This window comes from Salmo salar, chromosome ssa21 (assembly GCF_905237065.1).
Source record: "Salmo salar chromosome ssa21, Ssal_v3.1, whole genome shotgun sequence".
NCBI lineage: Eukaryota > Metazoa > Chordata > Actinopteri > Salmoniformes > Salmonidae > Salmo > Salmo salar.
The window spans coordinates 44754120-44777766 of record NC_059462.1 but is presented as its reverse complement, the minus strand read 5'-3'; the positions used below and the strand labels follow the sequence as shown (position 1 = coordinate 44777766).

General features: G+C 43.3%; 1 protein-coding gene across 1 annotated transcript in view; it reads left to right on the top strand.

Annotated features, from left to right (window-relative positions):
* The window catches only part of pth2ra (parathyroid hormone 2 receptor a), a 118095-nt gene that overhangs the window by 68527 nt on the left and 25921 nt on the right, over nt 1-23647 (top strand). Inside the window, exons 8-9 of the mRNA XM_045704397.1 lie at nt 8514-8574; nt 15812-15878. Coding sequence (XP_045560353.1) covers nt 8514-8574; nt 15812-15878 — 128 coding nt within the window. The remainder of the gene's footprint in view (nt 1-8513; nt 8575-15811; nt 15879-23647) is intronic.

The window sequence follows — 23647 nt, the reverse complement described above, 5'->3', positions numbered from 1 at the left end:
ATTAGAGTAGTCTCTTCTCATAGCCACTGTATTAGAGTAGGCTCTTCTCATAGCCACTGTATTAGAGTAGGCTCTTCTCACAGCCACTGTATTAGAGTTGTCTCTTCTCACAGCCACTGTATTAGAGGCACATTCAGAAAACAATCATCAATAGCATCTAGCCCAATCCTCTTACAACCTCTTCTCCTCCCCACTCGGCCTCACAGTGACTCTTGCTTGTTTGTTTTGATACTTCCCCTCCCTCTTATGGTAAATGTTGTTTTTATTCATGCCCCATCCTCGTTTGATGTGTTCTTCCTGTTAGGGAGCAGGGACCACGACAGAGATGTTCGAAATGTAGATGTAAAAAATAACTTTTCTCAGGCGAAAGGCTGGAAATACGCTCCGGGGGAACTTTGTGGGGTGTTTGTTGACTAACGCAGGCATGCTGGCAAGCAGACAGGCACACACACACACACACACACACACACACACACACACACACACACACACACACACACACACACACACACACACACACACACACACACACACACACATTTAGAAACAAACCATCCTTTCTATCACAGTCAATCAATGTGATTTTGTCTCTTTGGTTAAGCCACTAAGCCGAGACAGAAAACTACAACTGCGATCCATGTCAATCCAGAGAACCATGTAATTACATTTATGTGAAGTAAATATGAGGTTGCCGGAGTAAACAAGTTGTTATGTTGGAACTGTCATATTCAGCAGAGTGGTTTGTTTTCTTGTTTAAAGTAAAAACATGCAAATGTGTTTTCTTATGTAATATATCAACATTAAAGTTGTCCTCTGAAAATGTTGTTTACCTTACGTGCAATGGTTTTACAACCGCAAACACAGTAATATATATATATATATATACAGTTGAAGTCGGAAGCTTACATACACCTTAGCCAAATACATTTATTTTAAGAATGTGAAATGTCAGAATAATAGTAGAGAGTGATTTATTTCAGCTTTTCTTTCTTTCATCACATTCGCAGTGGGTCAGAAGTTTACATGCACTCAATTAGTATTTGGTAGCATTGCCTTTAAATTGTTTAACTTGGGTCAAACATTTCGAGTTGCCTTCCACAAGCTTCCACAATAAGTTGGGTGATTTTGGCTCATTCCTCATGACAGAGCTGGTGTAACTGAGTCAGGTTTGTAGGCCTCTTTGCTCACACGCGCTTTTTCAGTTCTGCCCACAAATGTTCTATAGGATTGAGGTCAGGCCTTTGTGATGGCCACTCCAATACCTTGACTTTGTTGTCCTTAAGCCATTTTGCCACAACTTTGGAAGTATGCTTGGTGTCATTGTCCATTTGGAAGACCCATATGCGACTAAGCTTTAACTTCCCAACTGATGTCTTGAGATGTTGCTTCAATATATCCACATAATTTTCCTGCCTCATGATGACATCTATTTTGTGAAGTGCACCAGTCCCTCCTGCAGCAAAGCACCCCCACGACATGATGCTGCCACCCCCGTACTTCACGGTTGGGATGGTATTCTTCAGCTTGCAAACGTCCCCTTTTTTCCTCCAAACATAACGATGGTCAATATGGCCAAACAGTTCTATTTCTGCTTCATCAGACCAGAGGTAATTTCTCCAAAAAGCACAATCTTTGTCCCCATGTGCAGTTGCAAACCGTAGTCTAGCTTTTCTTATGGCGGTTTTGGAGCAGTGGCTTCTTCCTTCCTGTGCGGAGTTTCAGGTTATGTCGATATAGGACCCGTTTAACTGTGAATATAGATACTTTTGTACCTGTTACCTCCAGCATCTTCACAAGGTCCTTTGCTGTTGTTCTGGGATTGATTTGCACTTTTCGCACCAAAGTACGTTCATCTCTAGGAGACAGAATGCGTCTCCAACCTGAGTGGTATGACGGCTGCGTGGTGTTTATACTTGCATACTATTGTTTGTACAGATGAACGTGGTACCTTCAGGCATTTGGAAATTCCTCCCAAGGATGAAACAGACTTGTCGAGGTCTACAGTAGTTTTTCTGAGGTCTTGAATGATTTCTTTAGATTTTCTCATAATGTCAAGCAAAGAGGCACTGAGTTTGAAGGTAGGCCTTGAAATTTATCCACAGGTACACATACAATTGACTCAAATTATGTAAATTAGCCTATCAGAAGCTTCTAAAGCCATCACATATTTTTCTGGAATTTTCCAAGCTGTTTAAAGGCACAGTCAACTTAGTGTATGTAAACTTCTGACCCACTGGAATTGTGAAATAGTGAATTATAAGTGAAATAATCTGTCTGAAAACAATTGTTGGAAAAATTACTTGTGTCATTCACAAAGTAGATGTCCTAACCGACTTGCCAAAACTATAGTTTGTTAACAAGAAATGTGTGGAGTGGTTGAAAAACGAGTTTTAATGACTCCAACCTAAGTGTATGTAAACTTCCGACTTCAACTGTATATATCACAGTAATATATGATTTATGGACAACAAACATTGCATATTTTTATACTGCTCAGCTATCAATTTGTGTTTTGTTTTTGTACACCAATCTATGATGACTAATGTGTATACAAGTATATAAATATAATTATACAGTACCAGTCAAAAGTTTGGACACACCTAATCTTTTTCTTTATTTTTACATTTACATTTACATTTTTACTATTTTCTACATTCTAGAATAATAGAGAAGACATCAAAACAATGAAATAACACATATGGAATCATGTAGTAACTAAAAAAGTGTTAAACAAACCAAAATATATTTGAGATTCTTCAAAATAGCCACCCTTTGCCTTGATGAAAGCTTTGCACTGTAACGGCCGTCTGAAAGAGTAGACCAAGGCGCAGCGTGGATAGTGCTCATCATGTATTTATTTCTTAAACAAAATAACAGAAACAACAGCCAAACAGTTCTGTCAGGTAATACTCACGAAACAGAAAATAACCACCTACCAAACCCAAAGGAAAACAGGCTACCTAAGTATGGCTCCCAATCAGCGACAACGATGTACAGCTGTCCCTGATTGAGAGCCATACCAGGGCAAAACAAAGAAATACATAAACATAGAAAAAAAGGACATAGAATGCCCACCCTAGTCACACCCTGGCCTAACCAAAATAGAGAATAAAACCCTCTCTATGGCCAGGGCGTGACATGCACTCTCTTGGCATTTTCTCAACCAGCTTCATGAGGTCACCTGGAATTCATTTCAATAAACAGGTGTGCCTTGATAAAAGTTAATTTGAGGAATTTCTTTCCTTCTTAATGCGTTTGAGCCAATCAGTTGTGTTGTGACAAGGTAGGGGTGGTATACAGAAGATAGCCATATTTGGTAAAAGACCAAGGCCATATTATGGCAAGAACAGCTCAAATAAGCAAAGAGAAACTACAGTCCATCATTACTTTGAGACATGAAGGTCAGTCAATACGGAACATTTCAAGAACTTTGAAAGTTTCTTCAAGTGCAGTCGCAAAAAACATCAAGCGCTATAATGAAACTGAATCTCATGAGGACCGCCACAGGAAAGGAAGACCCAGAGTTACCTCTGCTGCAGAGGATAAGTTCACTAGAGTTAACTGCACCTCAGATTGCAGCCCAAATAAATGCTTCACAGAGTTTCAGTAACAGACACATCTCAACATCAACTGTTCAGAGGAGACTGCGTAAATTAGGCCTTGAAATTACTGCAAAGATACCACTACTAAAGGACACCAATAAGAATAGTAGACTTGCTTGGGCCAAGAAACAAGAGCAACGGACATTAGGGCGGTGGAAATCTGTCCTTTTGGTCTGATTTAATATGTTTGGTTCCAACAGCCGTGTCTTTGTGAGATGCAGAGTAGGTGATTGCAGGCTGTGTGGTTCCTACCGTGAAGCATGGAGGAGGAGGTGTGATGGTGTCAAATCAAATAAATAAAAAATTGTCACATACACATGGTTAGCAGATGTTAATTCGAGTGTAGCAAAATGCTTGTGCTTCTAGTTCCGACAGTGCAGTAATACCTAATAAGTAATCTAACACATTCACAATGACTACCTTATACAGATAATGTAACGGGGTGAAATAAATACATATATTTGCACATATAAATATATGGATGCGCGATGGCCGTGTGGCATAGGAAAAAATTAAATAGATGGTATAAAATACTGTATATACAGTACATATGAGATGAATAATGTAGGATATGTAAACATTATTAACCTCTATGGGCTAGGTGGGACGCAAGCGTCCCACCCATGGTGCACTCCATCAACAGCAGGTGCATTTCAAGAGCGGCAAATTTGAATCCAAATAAATGTCAAAATTCAAATTTTTCAAACATACAACTATTTTACACCCTTTGAAAGATAAACATCTCCTTAATCTAACCACGTTTTATGATTTCAAAAAGGTTTTACGGCGAAAGCATAAATTTAGAGTATGTTAGGACAGTACATTTACAAGAGTTGTGTGTAATGTTGTGCCAATTCAAAGACAGGCATCACCAAAACCATAAATCAGCTAAAATTATGCACTAACCTTTTACAATCTCCAACAGATGACACTCCTAGGACATTGTGTTAGACAATGCATGCATTTTTAGTTCTATCAAGTTCATATTTATATCCAAAAACAGCGTTTTACTGTGGCGTTGATGTTCAGGAAATCGTTTCCCTCCAATAACCGGCATTCAAGTCAGCACCACAAATTAAATAATTAAAATTAGAAAACATTGGTAAAATATTATATTGTCATTTAAAGAATTATAGATTTACATCTCTTGAACGCAATCAACTTGCCAGATTTAAAAATAACCTTACTGGGAAATCACACTTTGCAATAATCTGAGCACTGCGCCCAGAAAAATACGCGTTGCGATACAGACTAGCCGCCATGTTGGGGAGATCTAAAATCGAAAATACTATGTAAATAATCCATTACCTTTGATTCTCTTCATCAGATGTCACTTCCAGGTATCACAGGTCCATAACGAATGTAGTTTTGTTCAAAAAAGCTCATCATTTATGTCCAAAAATCTCCGTCTTGTTAGCACATGATCTAAGCCCGCCGGACTTCACGTCATGAACGAGGGGAAAAAATATATTTACGTTCGTTCAAACATGTCAAACGTTGTATAGCATAAATCATTAGGGCCTTTTTAACCAGAACATGAATAATATTCAAGGTGGACGAATGCATTCTCTTTTATAACGTATTGGAACGAGGGTACCCAACATGAACTCGCGCCAGGTGTCTAATGGGCCATCATCGTTCCATGGCTCTTGTTCGGTCAGATCTCCCTCCAGAAGACTCAAAACACTTTGTAAAGGCTGGTGACATCTAGTGGAAGCAATTGGAAGTGCCAAAATATTCCTCAGCCCCTGTGTTTTTCAATGGCATAGGTTTAAAGGTAATACAACACATCAGGTATCCACTTCCTGTCAGAAAATGTCTCAGGGTTTTGCCTGCCAAATGAGTTCTGTTATACTCACAGACACCATTCAAACAGTTTTAGAAACTTTAGGGTGTTTTCTATCCATATATAATAAGTATATGCATATTCTAGTTACTGAGTAGGATTAGTAACCAGATTAAATCGGGTACATTTTTTTATCCCTCCGTGCAAATACTGCCCCCTAGCCCCAACAGGTTAAAGTGGCATTATTTAAAGTGATGAGAGATACCATTATTAAATCCATTTATTAAAGTGGCCAGTGATTTGAGTCTGTATGTTGGCAGCAGCCTCTCTATGTTAGTGATGGCTGTTTAACAGTCTGATGACCTGTCACGTCCTGACCAGCAGAGGGAGTAATTGTATTAGTTTTGGTCAGGACGTGGCAGAGGTTTTGTGTTATGTGTAGGTTGGGTTGCTGGACTCTCAATTGGAGGCAGGTGTTTCTAGTTGCCTCTGATTGGGAGTCCTATAAACAGGTGTGTGTTTTTCTTTGGGGTTGTGGGTAGTTATATAAAAAAAATATGAGTATCCACATTCCCGCTGCACCTTGGTCTTCTCTCCACTACGAAAAATGTTACAGAACTACCCACCACAAACGGACCAAGCAGCGTGGGAGGAAGGACTCCTGGACATGGGAGGATATCCTGAACGGCAAGGGATCCTACACATGGGCGGAGATCCTGGCTGGAAGGGATCGCCTCCCATGGGAACAGGTGGAGGCAGCCAGGAGAGCGGAGGCAGCAGGAAAAGGGAGCGAACGTTATGCTGGAACACGACTGGCAAGGAAGCCCGAGAGGCAGCCCCAATAAAAAAAAATGGGGGGGCACAAGGGCTGTTTGGCGGGGGGAGATTGGAGATCCAGGCCAGCTCCCCGTACCCTTTTTGGACATAAACAGACTGGACAGGTCCTGTGCTTTGGGGTAGGTGCTGTGGTGAGGCCTGGTGTATTCAGGCCGGTATGCGCAGTACCAGCGCCCCGCATGTGCCAGGGGAGAGTGAGCATCGAGCCTGAAGGGGTGATGCCAACCCTGCGCTCGAGACCGCCAGTGCACCTCTATGGTCCAGTATTCCCCGCTACACGCACTAGCCTTGAGGTGCATGTCCCCAGGCTGACACGTCCTGTACCAGCCCCACGCATCAGGCATCTAGTGCGTCAGCCCAGCCTCGCCAGTCTAGGGCCGCTAGAGCTGCCCGCCAGTCAGGAGTCGCCAGAGCTGCCCGCCAGTCAGGAGTCGCCAGAGCTGCCCGCCAGTCAGGAGTCGCCAGAGCTGCCACCAGTCAGGAGTCGCCAGAGCTGCCCGCCAGTCAGGAGTCGCCAGAGCTGCCGCCAGTCAGGAGTCGCCAGAGCTGCCCGCCAGTCAGGAGTCGCCAGAGCTGCCCGCCAGTCAGGAGTCGCCAGAGCTGCCCGCCAGTCAGGAGTCGCCAGAGCTGCCCGTCTGCCCGGATCAGCCAGAGTGGCCCGTCTGCCCGGATCAGCCAGAGTGGCCCGTCTGCCCGGCGCAGCCATCGCCGCCGGGCGCAGCCAGGGGCGCCACCCAAGTGGGCGACGCCGAAGGTAGAGCGAGGTCCACCTGAGCCGCCTCCTATATAGGTGGGTTGGGGAGGGGGGGTGTAGCACAGTGCCGTCGTTGACGGCAGCCACCTTCCCTTCCCTCCCTTTAGTTTAGGGGGATATTTTTTTGTGTTTGGGGTTTTTGTGTTTTCTTTTAGGTGCATTTAGGGTCTGCACCTTTAGGAGGGGGGGGGTACTGTCACGTCCTGACAAGCAGAGGGAGTCATTGTATTAGTTTTGGTCAGGACGTGGCAGAGGTTTTGTGTTATGTGTAGGTTGGGTTGCTGGACTCTCAATTGGAGGCAGGTGTTTCTAGTTGCCTCTGACTGGGAGTCCTATAAACAGGTGTGTGTTTTTCTTTGGGGTTGTGGGTAGTTGTTTGTGAGCACTGCTTTGTTTAGCCTGCCACACTGTTCGTGTCGTGAGTATTGTTTATTGTTTTTTCCTGTGGATGCTTTACTCATGTTTTATTAAAAAAAGATGAGTATCCACATTCCCGCTGCGTATTGGTCTTCTCTCCACTACGACAAATGTTACATGACCTTGAGATAGAAGCTGTTTTTCAGTCTTTCCGTCCCAGCTTTGATGCACCTGTACTGACCTCGCCTTCTGGATGATAGCGGGGTGAACAGGCAGTGGCTCAGGTCGTTGCTATTTTTGGCCTTCCTGTGACATCGGGGGCTGTAGGTGTCCTGGAGGGCAGGTAGTTTGCCCCGTTGATGCGTTGGAGAGCCTTGCATTTTAGGGCGGTACAGTTTCCGTACCAGGCTGTGATACAGCCCGACAGGATGCTCTCGATTGCGAATCTGTAGAAGTTTGTGAGGGTTTTAGGTGACAAGCCACATTTCTTTAGCCTCCTGAGGTTGAAGAGGCACTGTTGTTCCTTCTTCACCACTCTGTCTGTGTGGGTGGACCATTTCAGTTTGTCCGTGATGTGTACGCCGAGGAACTTAAAACTTTCCACCTTCTCCACTACTGTCCCGTCGATGTGGATGGAGGGGTGCTCCATCTGCTGTTTCCTGAAGTCCACAATCGTCTCCTTTGTTTTGTTTTGTTGACGATGAGTGAGAGGTTATTTTCCTGACACCACTCTCCGAGTTTAGAGTTGAGTTGTCCTCACTCATATTTTTCAGCTCTAACGGGGAGAGAGCCACGTCTGTTGATTACGATTCACAACTTCCTGCTTTGTAGCTAGCTACTCTTAAAAACACCTTTTAGCAAAAGAGAAATCATCCCACTCAATTATCCTGCTTTCAAAGTTCATGCTGTCTCAGAGAGCTATTTCTAGATTGAACAACACATTTTTTTGTCTAACTAGCCTGTTCCTGTGCTATTGCAGCTGTTATTAGTGAGCTGTTACATAGGAACAGAAAAATGCCACAACATAGTTAGGAAAAAAGGAATAACACAAATAACACAATTTCAATAGAAAACAACAATTAAGTCATTTCGTTATGTTAGGGCCCTGGTGCTCTATTTAATTAGTGTTTATAACATTTGTAGGAAGCTGCTGTTCTTTTCATCATTCCAATTCCAGGTGTTCCAGCTCTGTTCGTGGCAGCATGGGCAGTTGTCCGGGCAACACTAGCAGATGGAAGGTGAGTGAGAACCTAGTCCACATTCAATATGCAGATGCTTTATGTATAAATATCTAATAGCTATCCCCAATTATCTGCTCACCAGATGGAATCCTCCAGCTATGGCCCTCTCAAGCACCTTGTCATGCCTCCTTTATCCCCCCTGCTCTTCATAATTATGCTCTGTATAAATATGGATTTATGTAGAATGACCGTATAAAGAGCACCGTCTCTCCTCCTCTAGTTAATTGGGATTCAAAACATTAAGCTATTCAACAGCATGAATACATTTAAATTAGGTCGTGGCTGCTGATCCAATTTTTTCTGGACTTTTTTTCTCCAGACTAAAGATCCCGAAGCTCCTGAGCATGTGCGGATCACGTTCTGTGCATGTGTTTCTTTACCTCTACTTTACATTACTCACATATTTCTACATAAAGCAATTTAAAATAACATAACCATAGTGAATAGGTTTAAGCTACCTCCGTTTCATAGCTTATTAGATCATTATATCGGTCTGAGCATTTGTACCAGCATCATTTTTTGGATCAATCAAAAGACTGTTGATTTTATGATGTACAGTGCCTTCAGAAAGTGTTCAGACCCCTTGACTTTTTCCACATTTTATTACGTTACAGCCTTACTCTAAAATGGATTAAAAAATAAAGAAATCCTCAGCAATTTACACACAATACCCCATAATGACAAATAGTTTACAATAGTGTTCAGACCCTTTGCTATGAGACTTGAAATTGAGCTCAGGTGCATCCTATTTCCATTGATCATCCTTGAGATGTTTCTACAACTTGATTGGAGTCCACCTGTGGTAAATTCAATTGATTGGACATGATTTGGAAAGACACACACCTGTCAAGGTCCCACAGTTGACAGGGCATGTCAGAGCAAAAAACAAGCCATGAGGTCAAAGGAATTGTCCATAGAGCTCCGAGACAGGATTGTGTCGAGGCACATATCTGGGAAAGGGTACCAAAAAATGTCTGCAGCATTGAAGGTCCCCAAGAACACAGTGGTCTCCATCATTCTTAAATGAAAGACGTTTGGAACCACCAAGGCTCTTCCTAGAGCTGGCCGCCCGGCCGAACTGAGCAATCGGTTGAGAAGGGCCTTGGTCAGGGAGGTGACTATGAACCCAATGGTCACTCTGACAGAGCTCTAGAGTTCCTCTGTGGAGATGGGAGAAACTTCCAGAAGGACAACCATCTCTGCAGCACTCCACCAGTCAGGCCTTTATGGTAGAGTGGTCAGACAGAAGCAACTCCTCAGTAAAAAGCACATGACAGCCCTCTAAAGACTCTCAGTGTAACGCTCGTCGTTAGAAGGAGAAGTGGACCAAGGCGCAGCGTGATAAGTGTTCATGATAATTTATTTCAAGAAACACTCAAACAAGAATAACCAAAAACAACAAAACGAAAGCGCACTGTTCTGTCATGCACAGATGCTAAACCGAAAACAACCTCCCACAAACACAGGTGGAAAACAGGCTGCCTAAGTATGATTCCCAATCAGAGACAAAGATAGACAGCTGCCTCTGATTGGGAACCACACTCGGCCCAAAAACAAAGAAATAGAAACATAGACTTCCCCACCCGAGTCACACCATGACCTAACCAAACATAGAGAAAAATAAGGATCTCTACAGTCAGGGCGTGACAGTACCCCGCCCCAAAGGTGCGGACTCCGGCTACAAACCTGAACCTATAGGGGAGGGTCCGGGTGGGCATCTCCTCTTGGTGGAGGCTCCGGTGCGGGACGCAGATCCCCCTCCACTTGGGACTCCCCCCACTTTCGTGGAACCGAACTGTGGATCGTTGCCGGAGGCTCCGGACCCTGAATCTATGCCGGAGGAACCGGGCCGTAGATCGTCGCCGGAGGCTCTGGACTGGGAAGCTCTGGACTGCCGACCGTCGCTGAAGGCTCTGGACTGCCGACCGTCGCTGGAGGCTCTGGACTGTCGACCGTCGCTGGAGGCTCTGGACTGCCGACCGTCGCTGGAGGCTCTGGACTGCCGACCGTCGCTGGAGACTCTGGACTGCAGACCGTCGCTGGAGACTCTGGACTGCAGACCGTTGCTGGAGACTCTGGACTGCAGACCGTCGCTGGAGGCTCCGGGCCATGGATCGTCACTACATGCTCCGGGCCATGGATCATCACTGGAGGCTTCGTGCCATGGATTATCACTGGAGGCTCCGGGCCATGGATTATCACTAGAGTCTTTGTGCCATGGATCATCACTACAGGCTCCGGGCCATGGATCATCACTGGAGGCTTCTTGCCATGGATTATCACTGGAGGCTTTGTGCCATGGATCATCACTACAGGCTCCAGGCCGTGGATCATCACTGGAAGCTTCATGCCATGGATCACCACTGGAGGCTTCGGACCATAGATCATCACTGGAGGCTTCGTACGTGGAGCCGGAACAGGTCTCACCGGACTGAGGAGACGTACTGGCAGCCTGGTGCGTGGAGCTGCCACCGGATATACTGGGCCATGGAGGCACACTGGAGGTCTGGAGCGTAGGGCTGGCACAACCCGTCCTGGCTGGATGCTCACTTTAGCCCGGCAAGCTAATTCCTCATATCGTCGCCGTTCATCTCTTGCTGCTCCATCTGCTCCCTTGAACGGCGATATTCCCCAATCCGCGTCCAGGGTCCTGCTCCCCTCATGATCTCCTCCCATGTCCAACTATCCTGGCCACGCTGTTTGGTCCGTTTTTGGTGGGAGGTTCTGTAACGCTCGTCGTTAGAAGGAGAAGTGGACCAAGGCGCAGCGTGGTAAGTGTTCATGATCATTTATTTCAAGAAACACTGAAACAGGAATAACCAAAAACAACAAAACGAAAGTGCACTGTTCTGTCATGCACAGATGCTAAAGCGAAAACAACCTCCCACAAACACAGGTGGAAAACAGGCTGCCTAAGTATGATTCCCAATCAGAGACAATGATAGACAGCTGCCTCTGATTGGGAACCACATTCAGCCCAAAAACAAAGAAACAGAAAACAGACTTCCCCACCCGAGTCACACCCTGACCTAACCAAACATAGAGAAAAATAAGGATCTCTACAGTCAGGGCGTGACACTCAGACCATGAGAAACAAGATTCTCTGGTCTAATTAAACCAAGATTGAACTATATGGCCCGAATGCCAAGCGTAACGTCTGGAGGAAACCTGGCAGCATCACTACGGTAAAGAATGATGGTGGCAGCATCATGCTGTGGGGATGTTTTTCAGCGGCAGGCGCTGAGAGACTAGTCAGGATCGAGGCAAAGATGAACGGAGCAAAGTACAGAGAGATCCTTGATGAAACCCTGCTCAAGAGAGCTCAGGACCTCAGACTGGGGCGAAGGTTCACCTTCCAACAGGACAACGATCCTAAGCACACAGCCAAGACGATGCAGGAGTGGTTTCGGGACAAGTCCTTGAGTGGCCTTGAGTGGTCCAGCCAGAGCCTGGACTTGAACCCGATCTAACATCTCTGGAGAGACCTGAAAATAGCTGTGCAGCAACGCTCCCCATCCAACCCGACAGAGCTTGAGAGGATCTGCAGAGAAGAATGGGAGAAACTCCCCAAATACAGTTGTGCCAACCTTGTAGCGTCATACCCAAGAAGACTCGATGCTACAATTGCTGCCAAAGGTGCTTCAGCAAAGTAACGAGTAAAGGGTCTGAATACTTATGTAAATGTGATATTTCAGTTTTTTATTTGTAATAGATTTACAAAAATGTCAAAAAATCTATTTTGGCTTTGTCATTGTAGGTTATTATGTGTAAATTGATCAGGGGGGAAAAACAATTTAATCAATTTTAGAATAAGGTTGTAACCTAACAAAATGTGGAAAAAGTCAAGAGGTCTGAATACTCTGAAGGAACTGTAAGTCATCACATGCACAGTACCAGACCAATCTGCTGGCTAGGTAACATGATTTATTTGGAATATGGGTATTAAGTACTTGGTAATGGTAGTGACTTGACTTCCTATTAGTGACTTGTACTATGCACTGGAGGCAGCAGCCGGTCTCTCCTGCACCAAAACACTGTAAGGATAAACAAAGGGGGCAGTAGACAGAGGACACTTACTCTCCTCTCAGGGATGACTTGGTGGGTTGCCTTGTGATGAATTTGTTCAGTCGACTGTTGAATCTGGTGCTGAATAGTAGTTCCCATGGTTTCTTTCATCAGGTATTCAGGATGGGTACACTGTGTGAAAGCCTGAATGGTGAGACCCTGGGCTTGCTTGCAGCTCTCTCTTTTCTCTCTTTCTATTGCTACTTCTACATTTTTGTCATTTAGCAGACGCTCTTATCCAGAGCGACTTACGGTAGTGAATGCATACATTTCATACGTTTTTTTTTCCTTTTTTGTTTTCGTACTGGTCCTTCGTGGGAATCGAACCCACAACCCTGGTGTTGCAAACACCATGCTCTACCAACTGAGCCACACGGGACTCCATTAAGCTGCCTTTAATTGTTTTTCCTCAATTATCCTCTCAGGAAGCAACCTTAAGGGAGAGTCAGCAGTGGTAGAAAGATCCAGAGTTTGGAGAAAGAGCCAGCGTTTGGAGAAAGAGCCAGCGTTTGGAGAAAGAGCCAGCGTTTGGAGAAAGAGCCAGAGTTTGGAGAAAGAGACAGCGTTTGGAGAAAGAGACAGCGTTTGGAGAAAGAGACAGCGTTTGGAGAAAGAGACAGCGTTTGGAGAAAGAGCCGGAGTTTGGAGAAAGAGATAGCGTTTGGAGAAAGAGCCAGAGTTTGGAGAAAGAGCCAGAGTTTGGAGAAAGAGCCAGAGTTTGGAGAAAGAGATAGCATTATCAGATGTAGTATTTGTCAGATGTAGCATTTGGCAGATGTAGCATTATCAGACTTAGGATTATCAGATGTGGCATTATCAGATGTAACATTTATCAGATGTAGCATTTATCAGATGTAGCATTATCAGATGTAGCATTATCAGATGTAGCATTTATCAGATGTAGCATTATTAGATTTAGCATTTATCAGATGTAGCATTATCAGATTTAGGATGATCAAATGTAACATTTGTCAGATGTAGCATTTGTCAGATGTAGCATTATCAGATGTGACATTTGTCAGATGTAGCATTATCAGATGTGACATTTGTCAAATGTAGCATTATCAGATGTAGCATTACCAGATGTAGCATTTGTTAGATGTAGCATTATCAGATGTAGTCAGATGTAGCATTATGTACATAACAAGTTAACACTACATTAAGGAATCATCAGTCATGGACAACTCCCTCCATGGTAAACTCTCTCCATTTGGGACACAGTTCTGTGCAAATCACACACTTCTTGAAGCCTAGTGCATAAAACACATGATATGCAAGCACTGAATACTGACCTCCATCGCCTGCACATTCAAATTATGGCTAGCTACCATACCTACATGTGGCAGATCCTTGGAGGGAAAATTTGACTATTGCAGACTCTCTTTCCTCCAACGGGTTCCTATCTAATGTGTGACCAAAAACCTCCCAAATCATGTTAACAGAATGTCCATCCAGAATCTCCCTCGGTTCCCAGGATGAATCCTTCTCTTTGGATGGGTATTCTATTTTCAGAGCTGCTCGCTTTGCAAATCATGAAGTAAACACCCATAACTGGATTAAGTGTGCTCAAATAGAGGGTAACAAATCTTGCTCAAATACTGACTGAATAAACAAAACACATTCTCACAATGAATGGGTAGGCAGGCATAGCCTTTGCCATTGGCCCTGATGGAACTCAGTGGATGTTTCTTTAGCTGCCCTGTCTGTCACTGAAATGAATAGGGAGGGTCTCTCTTTAGCTGCCCTGTCTGTCACTGAAATGAATAGGGAGGGTCTCTCTTTAGCTGCCCTGTCTGTCACTGTAATGAATAGGGAGAGAGTCTCTCTTTAGCTGCCCTGTCTGTCACTGTAATGAATAGGGAGGGTCTCTCTTTAGCTGCCCTGTCTGTCACTGTAATGAATAGGGAGAGTCTCTCTTTAGCTGCCCTGTCTGTCACTGTAATGAATAGGGAGGGTCTCTCTTTAGCTGCCCTGTCTGTCACTGAAATGAATAGGGAGGGTCTCTCTTTAGCTGCCCTGTCTGTCACTGTAATGAATAGGGAGAGAGTCTCTCTTTAGCTGCCCTGTCTGTCACTGTAATGAATAGGGAGGGTCTCTCTTTAGCTGCCCTGTCTGTCACTGTAATGAATAGGGAGAGAGTCTCTCTTTAGCTGCCCTGTCTGTCACTGTAATGAATAGGGAGAGAGTTTCTCTTTAGCTGCCCTGTCTGTCACTGAAATGAATAGGGAGAGAGTCTCTCTTTAGCTGCCCCTTCTGTCACTGTAATGAATAGGGAGAGAGTCTCTCTTTAGCTGCCCTGTCTGTCACTGTAATGAATAGGGAGAGAGTCTCTCTTTAGCTGCCCTGTCTGTCACTGTAATGAATAGGGAGGGTCTCTCTTTAGCTGCCCTGTCTGTCACTGTAATGAATAGGGAGAGAGTCTCTCTTTAGCTGCCCTGTCTGTCACTGTAATGAATAGGGAGAGAGTCTCTCTTTAGCTGCCCTGTCTGTCACTGTAATGAATAGGGAGGGTCTCTCTTTAGCTGCCCTGTCTGTCACTGTAATGAATAGGGAGAGAGTCTCTCTTTAGCTGCCCTGTCTGTCACTGTAATGAATAGGGAGAGAGTCTCTCTTTAGCTGCCCTGTCTGTCACTGAAATGAATAGGGAGGGTCTCTCTTTAGCTGCCCTGTCTGTCACTGTAATGAATAGGGAGAGAGTCTCTCTTTAGCTGCCCTGTCTGTCACTGTAATGAATAGGGAGAGAGTCTCTCTTTAGCTGCCCTGTCTGTCACTGTAATGAATAGGGAGAGAGTCTCTCTTTAGCTGCCCTGTCTGTCACTGTAATGAATAGGGAGAGAGCATCTCTTTAGCTGCCCTGTCTGTCACTGTAATGAATAGGGAGAGTCTCTGAATGGAGTTCATTATCCTGCCCAGGGAATGATCGACTTTTCTCTCTCTCTCTCTCTCTCTCTCTCTCTCTCTCTCTCTCTCTCTCTCTCTCTCTCTCTCTCTCTCACACTCACTGCATTTCTCTCCCTTCACCTCTTTCGCTCCCTCCGTCCCTCCACTTCTCTTTCCATTTCTTTGTTTTGATACATCACCCCTACTTCACACCCTCCAACTTTATTCCTCCTTGTTTGCCTTTCTTCAACCATCTATTTTCCTCTTCTTCTTTTCTCCATGATTCTAGGTGCTGGGAGTTAAGTGCTGGGAACATTAAGTGGATATACCAAGTCCCCATTCTGACAGCCATTGGGGTAAGGCAGAGTAATGCTTTTCTTGCTCCCTCCAGTCTGTCTGTGTCTCAGAGTTGGTGTAGGATGATACGCTGCCTCACAGAAAAATAGATAAAGTTTTCCCCTAAACTTTTCACTGTTTCATAACACAGCTGAACACCTCTGTGGCAGGGACACAGACAGATATCAGAGCAGGAAAAGAAAACTCAATTCATATGATAATTGCTCTTTGTCTCTCTCTCTCTCTCTCTCTCTCTCTCTCTATCATATGTGCTTGTGCATGCATGTGTCTGTGTATGTTTGAGCGTGAATGTGCTTATCTGAGGATCCCATCAATTATTTACCATTCAACACCCACAATCAAAGGTCTAATAATATCATTACCGGAAGAATACCCCAAAAATACCCGGGGAAGAGTTTCAGGGTAGAGGAGAATAATGTTCCTATTTGAAAGACATAAATGAAATGAGCAGCTGGCAACGTTTAATTTGTTTTAAGTAGTTTTCATGCTAGAAAAGGTTGTAGACCCCTGCTCTAGATCTTATGGGGACCCATTTTAGCATTCATCATTTTATGAAACCTCTCAGCGTGTGGGTTTTTGGAGCTTTAAAGATTAGACACACAGACCCGCCTACTGAGACCCATCACCAAGCTAAGTTTTCAGAAGCTGAAGGAAGATAGACAGTATGAATGTCTGCTTCTTATTGTTTATGGGTTTCTCTCGCATGACTGAAATCAGATAACGTTGTGGAAAATAGTGGAAAATTGCACAATGGCAAAATATTTTGATTGAGATTAAATATTTACAGTGGGGGAAAAAAGTATTTGATCCCCTGCTGATTTTGTACGTTTGCCCACTGACAAAGAAAGGATCAGTCTATAATTTTAATGGTAGGTTTATTTGAACAGTGAGAGACAGAATAACCTCTCTAGGGTAGGGGGCAGTATTTGCACGGCCGGATAAAAAACGTACCCGATTTAATCTGGTTATTACTACTGCCCAGAAACTAGAATATGCATATAATTATTGGCTTTGGATAGAAAACACCCTAAAGTTTCTAAAACTGTTTGAATGGTGTCTGTGAGTATAACAGAACTCATATGGCAGGCAAAAACCTGAGAAGATTCCTTACAGGAAGTGGCCTGTCTGACCATTTCTTGGGCTTCTACACTCTCTTTATTGAAAACTGAGGATCTCTGCTGTAACATGACACTTCCTACGGCTCCCATAGGCTCTCAGAAGGCGGCAAACTGGTGAATGATGTCTTTGCAGGCCCTGGCTGAAAAACAGTAGCGCATTTGGATAATTGTCGATCAGAGAACAATGAGGCGACACCATGTTTTTATTTTTTCGTCTTTGAACTAAAACAGGGTTTCCCGGTCGGAATATTATCGCTTTTTTACGAGAAAAATCGCATAAAAATGTATTTTAAACAGCGGTTGACATGCTTCGAAGTAGGGTAATGGAATATTAAGAATTATTTAATCACGAAACGCGTCGGGCGCGTCACCCTTCATCACCCTTCTGATAGTGTCTTGAACGCACAAACAAAACAGAGGATATTTGAACATAACTATGGATTATTTTGAACCAAACCAACATTTGTTATTGAAGTAGAAGTCCTGGGAGTGCATTCTGACGAAGAACAGCAAAGGTAATAAAACATTTCTAATAGTAAATCGGAGTTTGGTGAGGGCCAAACTTGGTGGGTGTCTAAATAGCTAGCCCGTGATGGCTGGGCTATCTACTCAGAATATTGCAAAATGTGCTTTTGCCGAAAAGCTATTTTAAAATCGGAAATAGCGATTGCATAAAGGAGTTCTGTATCTATAATTCTTAAAATAATTGTTATGTTTTTTGTGAACGTTTATCGTGAGTAATTTAGTAAATCCACCGGAAGTTTGCGGTGGGTATGCTAGTTCTGAACGTCACATGCTAATGTAAAAAGCTGTTTTTTGATATAAATATGAACTTGATTGAACAAAACATGCATGTATTGTATAACATAATGTCCTAGGAGTGTCATCTGATGAAGATCATCAAAGGTTAGTGCTGCATTTAGCTGTGGTTTGGGTTATATATTATATGCTAGCTTAAAAAATGGGTGTCTGATTATTTCTGGCTGGGTACTCTGCTGACATAATCTAATGTTTTGCTTTCGTTGTAAAGCCTTTTTGAAATCGGACAGTGTGGTTAGATTAACGAGAGTCTTGTCTTTAAAATGGTGTAAAATAGTCATATGTTTGAGAAATTGAAGTAATAGCATTTCTAAGGTATTTGAATAACGCGCCACAGGATTCCACTGGCTGTTGAGTAGGTGGGACGATTTCGTCCCACATACCCTAGAGAGGATAACAACAAAAATATCCAGAAAAACGCATGTCAGAAATGTTATAAATTGATTTGCATTTTAATGAGGGAAATAAGTATTTGACCCAGTCTCAATCAGAAAGATTTCTGGCTCCCAGGTGACTTTTATACAGGTAACGAGCTGAGATTAGGAGCACACTCTTAAAGGGAGTGCTCCTAACCGCAGCTTGTTACCTGTAAAAAAGACACCTGTCCACAGAAGCAATCAATCAATCAGATTCCAAACTCTCCACCATGGCCAAGACCAAAGAGCTCTACAAGGATGTCAGGGACGAGATTGTAGACCTACACAAGGCTGGAAAAAGCTACAAGACCATCGCCAAGCAGCTTGGTGAGAAGGTGACAACATTTGGTGCGATTATTCGCAAATGGAAGAAACACAAAATAACTGTCAATATCCCTCGGCCTGGGGCTCCATGCAAGATCTCACCTTGTGGAGTTGCAATGATCATCAGAACGGTGAGGAATCAGCCCAGAACTACACGGGAGGATCTTGTCAATGATCTCAAGGCAGCTGGGACCATAGTCACCAAGAAAACAATTGGTAACACACTACGCCGTGAAGGACTTAAATCCTGCAGTGCCCGCAAGGTCCCCCTGATCAAGCATACATATACATGCCCGTCTGAAGTTTGCCAATGAACATCTGAATGACTCAGAGGACAACTGGTGAAAGTGTTGTGGTCAGATGAGACCAAAATGGAGCTCTTTGACATCAACTCAACTCACCGTGTTTGGAGGAGGAGGAATGCTGCCTATGACCCCAAGAACACCATCTCCATCGTCAAGCATGGAGGTGGAAACATTATGCTTTGGGTGTGTTTTTCTGCTAAGGGGACAGGACAACTTCATCGCATCATTTCATGTACTGTCAAATCTTGGGTGAGAACCTCCTTCCCTCAGCCAGGGCATTGAAAATGGGTCGTGGTTGGGAATTCCAGCATGACAATGACCCAAAACACACGGCCAAGGCAACAAAGGAGTGGCTCAAGAAGAAGCACACTAAGGTCCTGGAGTGGCCTAGCCAGTCTCCAGACCTTAATCGCATAGAAAATCTGTGTAGGGAGCTGAAGGTTCGAGTTGCCAAATGTCAGCCTCGAAACCTTAATGACTTGGAGAAGATCTGCATGGAGGAGTGGGACAAAATCCCTCCTGAGATGTCTGCAAACCTGGTGGCCAACTACAAGAAACGTCTGACCTCTGTGATTGCCAACAAGGGTTTTGCCACCAAGTACTAAGTCATGTTTTGCAGAGGGGTCAAATACTTATTTCCCTCATTAAAATGCAAATGATTTTATAACATTTTTGACATGCGTTTTTCTGGATTTTTTTGTTGTTATTCTGTCTCTCACTGTTCAAATAAACCTACCATTAAAATGATAGACTGATAATTTCTTTGTAAGTGGGCAAACATACAAAATCAGCAAGGGATCAAATACTTTTTCCCCCCACTGTAACTCTTCCCCCAGCTGCCTTTGTGTGTGTGTTAACCCTGGAAATGTGAGAGATAGCAACTGGTATGGGCACACTTATCTTGGGTCGTTCCACCAATTCGGCGCCTTTTGAGAAGTGTAACTTGATTTCACCTAATTTTAACATCCTGTCATAAATAGCACATGTTCAACTTCATAAACACATTTTCCCACCTTGAGGTTAAGTAAAAAATACTATAGTAAGTGCCTATTAAGTGCTGGGTTGACCGTAACAAAGTTGACCATAAATGGGTTGACCATAACAGGGTGGATGATTTCATATTAAATCCGTCATCAATCTGCTTGTGACAGGGGAATGGAAGTTTATTGTGTGGCTCAAGGAGCACAATTGAATGCAAAAAAATACAATTGTTAAAACATTTCTAGTCTGTTGATCTATAACACGCTCAACCCACTCAGTTTTCCAGCACAAAACACAAACAAACTGCCAAAAAGAGTTGAGCCAGCTCCCCTGCTTTTACCCTATGATTTGACTATTAGATGATCAATGTTTCCTTAAAAAATGTATATATTTAAAAAGAAATAGGTTCACCATATATGACCAACCGGCTTGATTCGGTCTTATGTAGCAACATTTGAAATTGTGAGACTCAGAGCTAGAAAATGATATATACACTACAGTTGAGGAAGAATGGGAAAGTAATTCTGCTTTGAGAGTTAATCAACTTTTTCTCACTTTTGAGAAAATGGCCTTTGAATGTTTTGTTACACCAACTGGAGAGCTCTTCTTTGTCTGTACCCATTCAGCATCGTTCACACCCTCTTAATCTATAGCCTTGCCCGTAAACTCAAAGCGTTGTCAGATTGTCCGTTCTTAAATTCAGAGCGTTTCACTCTCGGAGCGTTCAGAGGGCACACTGCACTCTCTGGCCAGTAGGGTTGATCTAAGCATTCTGTCCAAACAACGGCAGTCAAACACACAAGCTAACTGGCTAACGTTGGCTAGCTTGCTAGCTACTTCCAGACACAAAAGAGAGAACAGCTCACTCTGACCTTTTTACATACCCTAGCAGAGCTGGTTAGGCTATTTTTATGTTATCCAGAGCGTTGGTGACTGCAACTGTGCTGCTGGCAACAATTTAATTAAGCTTTTTTGCCAACATTTACTGCCACCGGCCATATTCAACAGGTGTTGAGCGTTTGTAAATTTGTCAGTTACTTCTGCACTCTGGCACACTCAGACGAGAGTGCTCTGAAATCGGAGTAGATAGCTAAAGCGAATTTACCAGCTACGTCTATTAACAGTTGTCACATTGACATCATGAACATTCTATTGAAATGGTTACTTGCATAGTGGAGTTTTTTGTTAAGACATGTAGCTAGCTAGCTAAACAATGAACCATAATCCCAACTCATGACTACCCTGCATAAATCTGCAGGAAGCTAACCAACCAGGTTCAATGTTAGCTAGCTAACATTAGGCTAAAACTAGCAAAGCAAATGGCTCTGATATATGAATAAAATTACTACACAGATCATACACGTCACGTTAGCTAGCAAGCCAGCCAGCTAACGTTAGCTATCTAGCTAACAGTACACTTTAACTTGAAATGAAAACAACTTTCTGACTAAATTAGAAACATGTAATATCTGAAAATGTAGCTAGCTAGACTATCTTACCCGTATACATGGAAGGACGCTTCTCCCTCTCTGTCACAGATGCCATGGTTGGCCTTAGTTTGAAGATCTCCTTAGCTATCATACTCTAATTCCACTGATTTATGAACTCGATCTCTTGGCATGTCCAGCCCACACATTATCTCATCCAATCATGGCTAATGGGAAGGTTTCAGGCTTTTTCTATGGCTAAACCATCTAGGCTCGTAATTTAAAAATTGTATTCGTATTTACAGATGGCATAAAAATGTGTTATAAGGCACATGAACGTTCACATGTTTCAGAAGGCATTTCTGCCAAGAAAACACATTTTGATATGAAAAGAAGGTTTACGTTCAAATGACTCTCATGTGAAGTAGTGACGTGTGACATAGGCCGAGTTTCCTGAAATAACAAGTCACATATTAAAGCGAGAGTTCAGTTCACGTAACAGGGTTTACCCTAAAATAAGGGACAGACGTAAATGAATTACTAATCACATTAAATAAATAATAATCTTCAGAAATGACTTTGTGAAAGCAACAACATAACTAGGGCTTTACAGTGACGGTGAACCTTTGGAGACATTTTGGGGTTAAGTGGGTTCAAATCTTCCCAGTAGTCACAGAGGCTGCACCGAGGGTCAAAATGCTGAATTTTATTCATATAAAAAATAGGAATGATTGAATTCTCCAAAAATCCTGTGTGTCAATCTAAGTAACATAATAAAAAAAATCACCATCAAAATCCATCAATTTAAGCTAGAAATGGCAGTTTATTTTTGCATGGGCTATGTCTCAATCCAGGGCATCCGCCTCTGTCGGCTTTCCGCATCTGCAGTGGAAGGTGGCCAAGCTACAGCGGTGTTTGTCACACCATGAGACAACTGGAAAATCGGTCTTCTCACGAAAACGCCTGTACAGTTTGACCACACTATGGACAGATGACTCTCATGAACAACATCGTCCAAACCTTTTGGGCTACAAACTAATCAATTCGGTCACAGAGCATTTCTTATTATTCTGTATGTAAATCCGAGACACTACATTTAGGATGATATGTTAAGTTTCATATGGTTTGTATTAATTTGTGGATATCCATCACCCATTTCGTATGATAAGTTATGAATTACAATTCGTATTATATGTTATGTTACAATATGTTCCAAATTTGCTAAACGTATGATATGTTGGGAATTTTAGCTAGGTGGCTAACAAAAGCTAGCTGGCTAAAGTTAGCTAGGCTAGGGGTTAGGGTTAGGAGTTAGGGTTAAGCTTAGGGTTAGCGGAAGGGTTAGCTAAAAGGGTTAGGGCTAGGGTTAGGGGAGGGGTTAGCTAACATGCTAAGTAGTTACAAAGTAGCTAAAAAGTAGTTGAAAAGTTGCAAATTGCCTAAAAATCTAAAGTTGTCCCTGATGAGATTCGAACTCCCAACCACCCTACTGTCTTTTTCTTTATCCCCAATTGGTAGTTACAGTCTTGTCCCATCACTGCAACTCCCGTACAGACTCGGGAGAGGCAAAGGTCGAGAGCCGTGCGTCCTCCGAAACACAACCCAGCCAATTCGCACTGCTCCTTAACCCGGAAGCCAGCCGCACCAATGTGTCGGAGGAAACACCGTACACCTGGCGACTTGGCAAACCCTCTCCTAACCCGGACGACGCTGGGACAATTGTGCACCTCCCCATGCGTCTCCCAGTCACGAACCAGAATCTCTAGTGGCACAGCTAGCAACTGCGATGCAGTGCAGTAGACCACTGCGCCACTCGGGAGGCCACTACTTCTGTTTTTTCCTTAAATAACCATCTGTCTTAACCACTTCAAATGTAACATATACTAATTTGAGTGTCCCGGATTTATACAGTATGTACTATGTTACGTCTAGTCTATGAGACCAGGCTGAACTAATATGACCCTGTAAAAAGGGAAGACTCTCACGAACACAATTGTGTTTTCTCCGTTTTGCTCTACGACCCCCCACAAGTGTCACAGGGTTCATCTGAAGGTAACCAACACAAATTAATGGAAGTATGGAGGTAGTCTTGTGCCAACAAAAACAAGAAGTTAAATATGTGTCCAAAAAAACTAAAATACTTCCTGATCTTTCTTATATCTCCTAGATGTAGGACACACACTTCCAAACCTTACTGGATGCTCTTTTTTTCCATTTATGAATGTGTTATTGAATACATTTCTATGGGCTATAGTAGTAAAGGCCAAATTTATAATTTTGTGTATACATAAAGTCTTCTTAAAATTCAAAATCAAATAGCTAAATGATCCATGGTATGAGTGACTATCTTAAAACAAGAAGCTTTCCTCTCCTCAGCT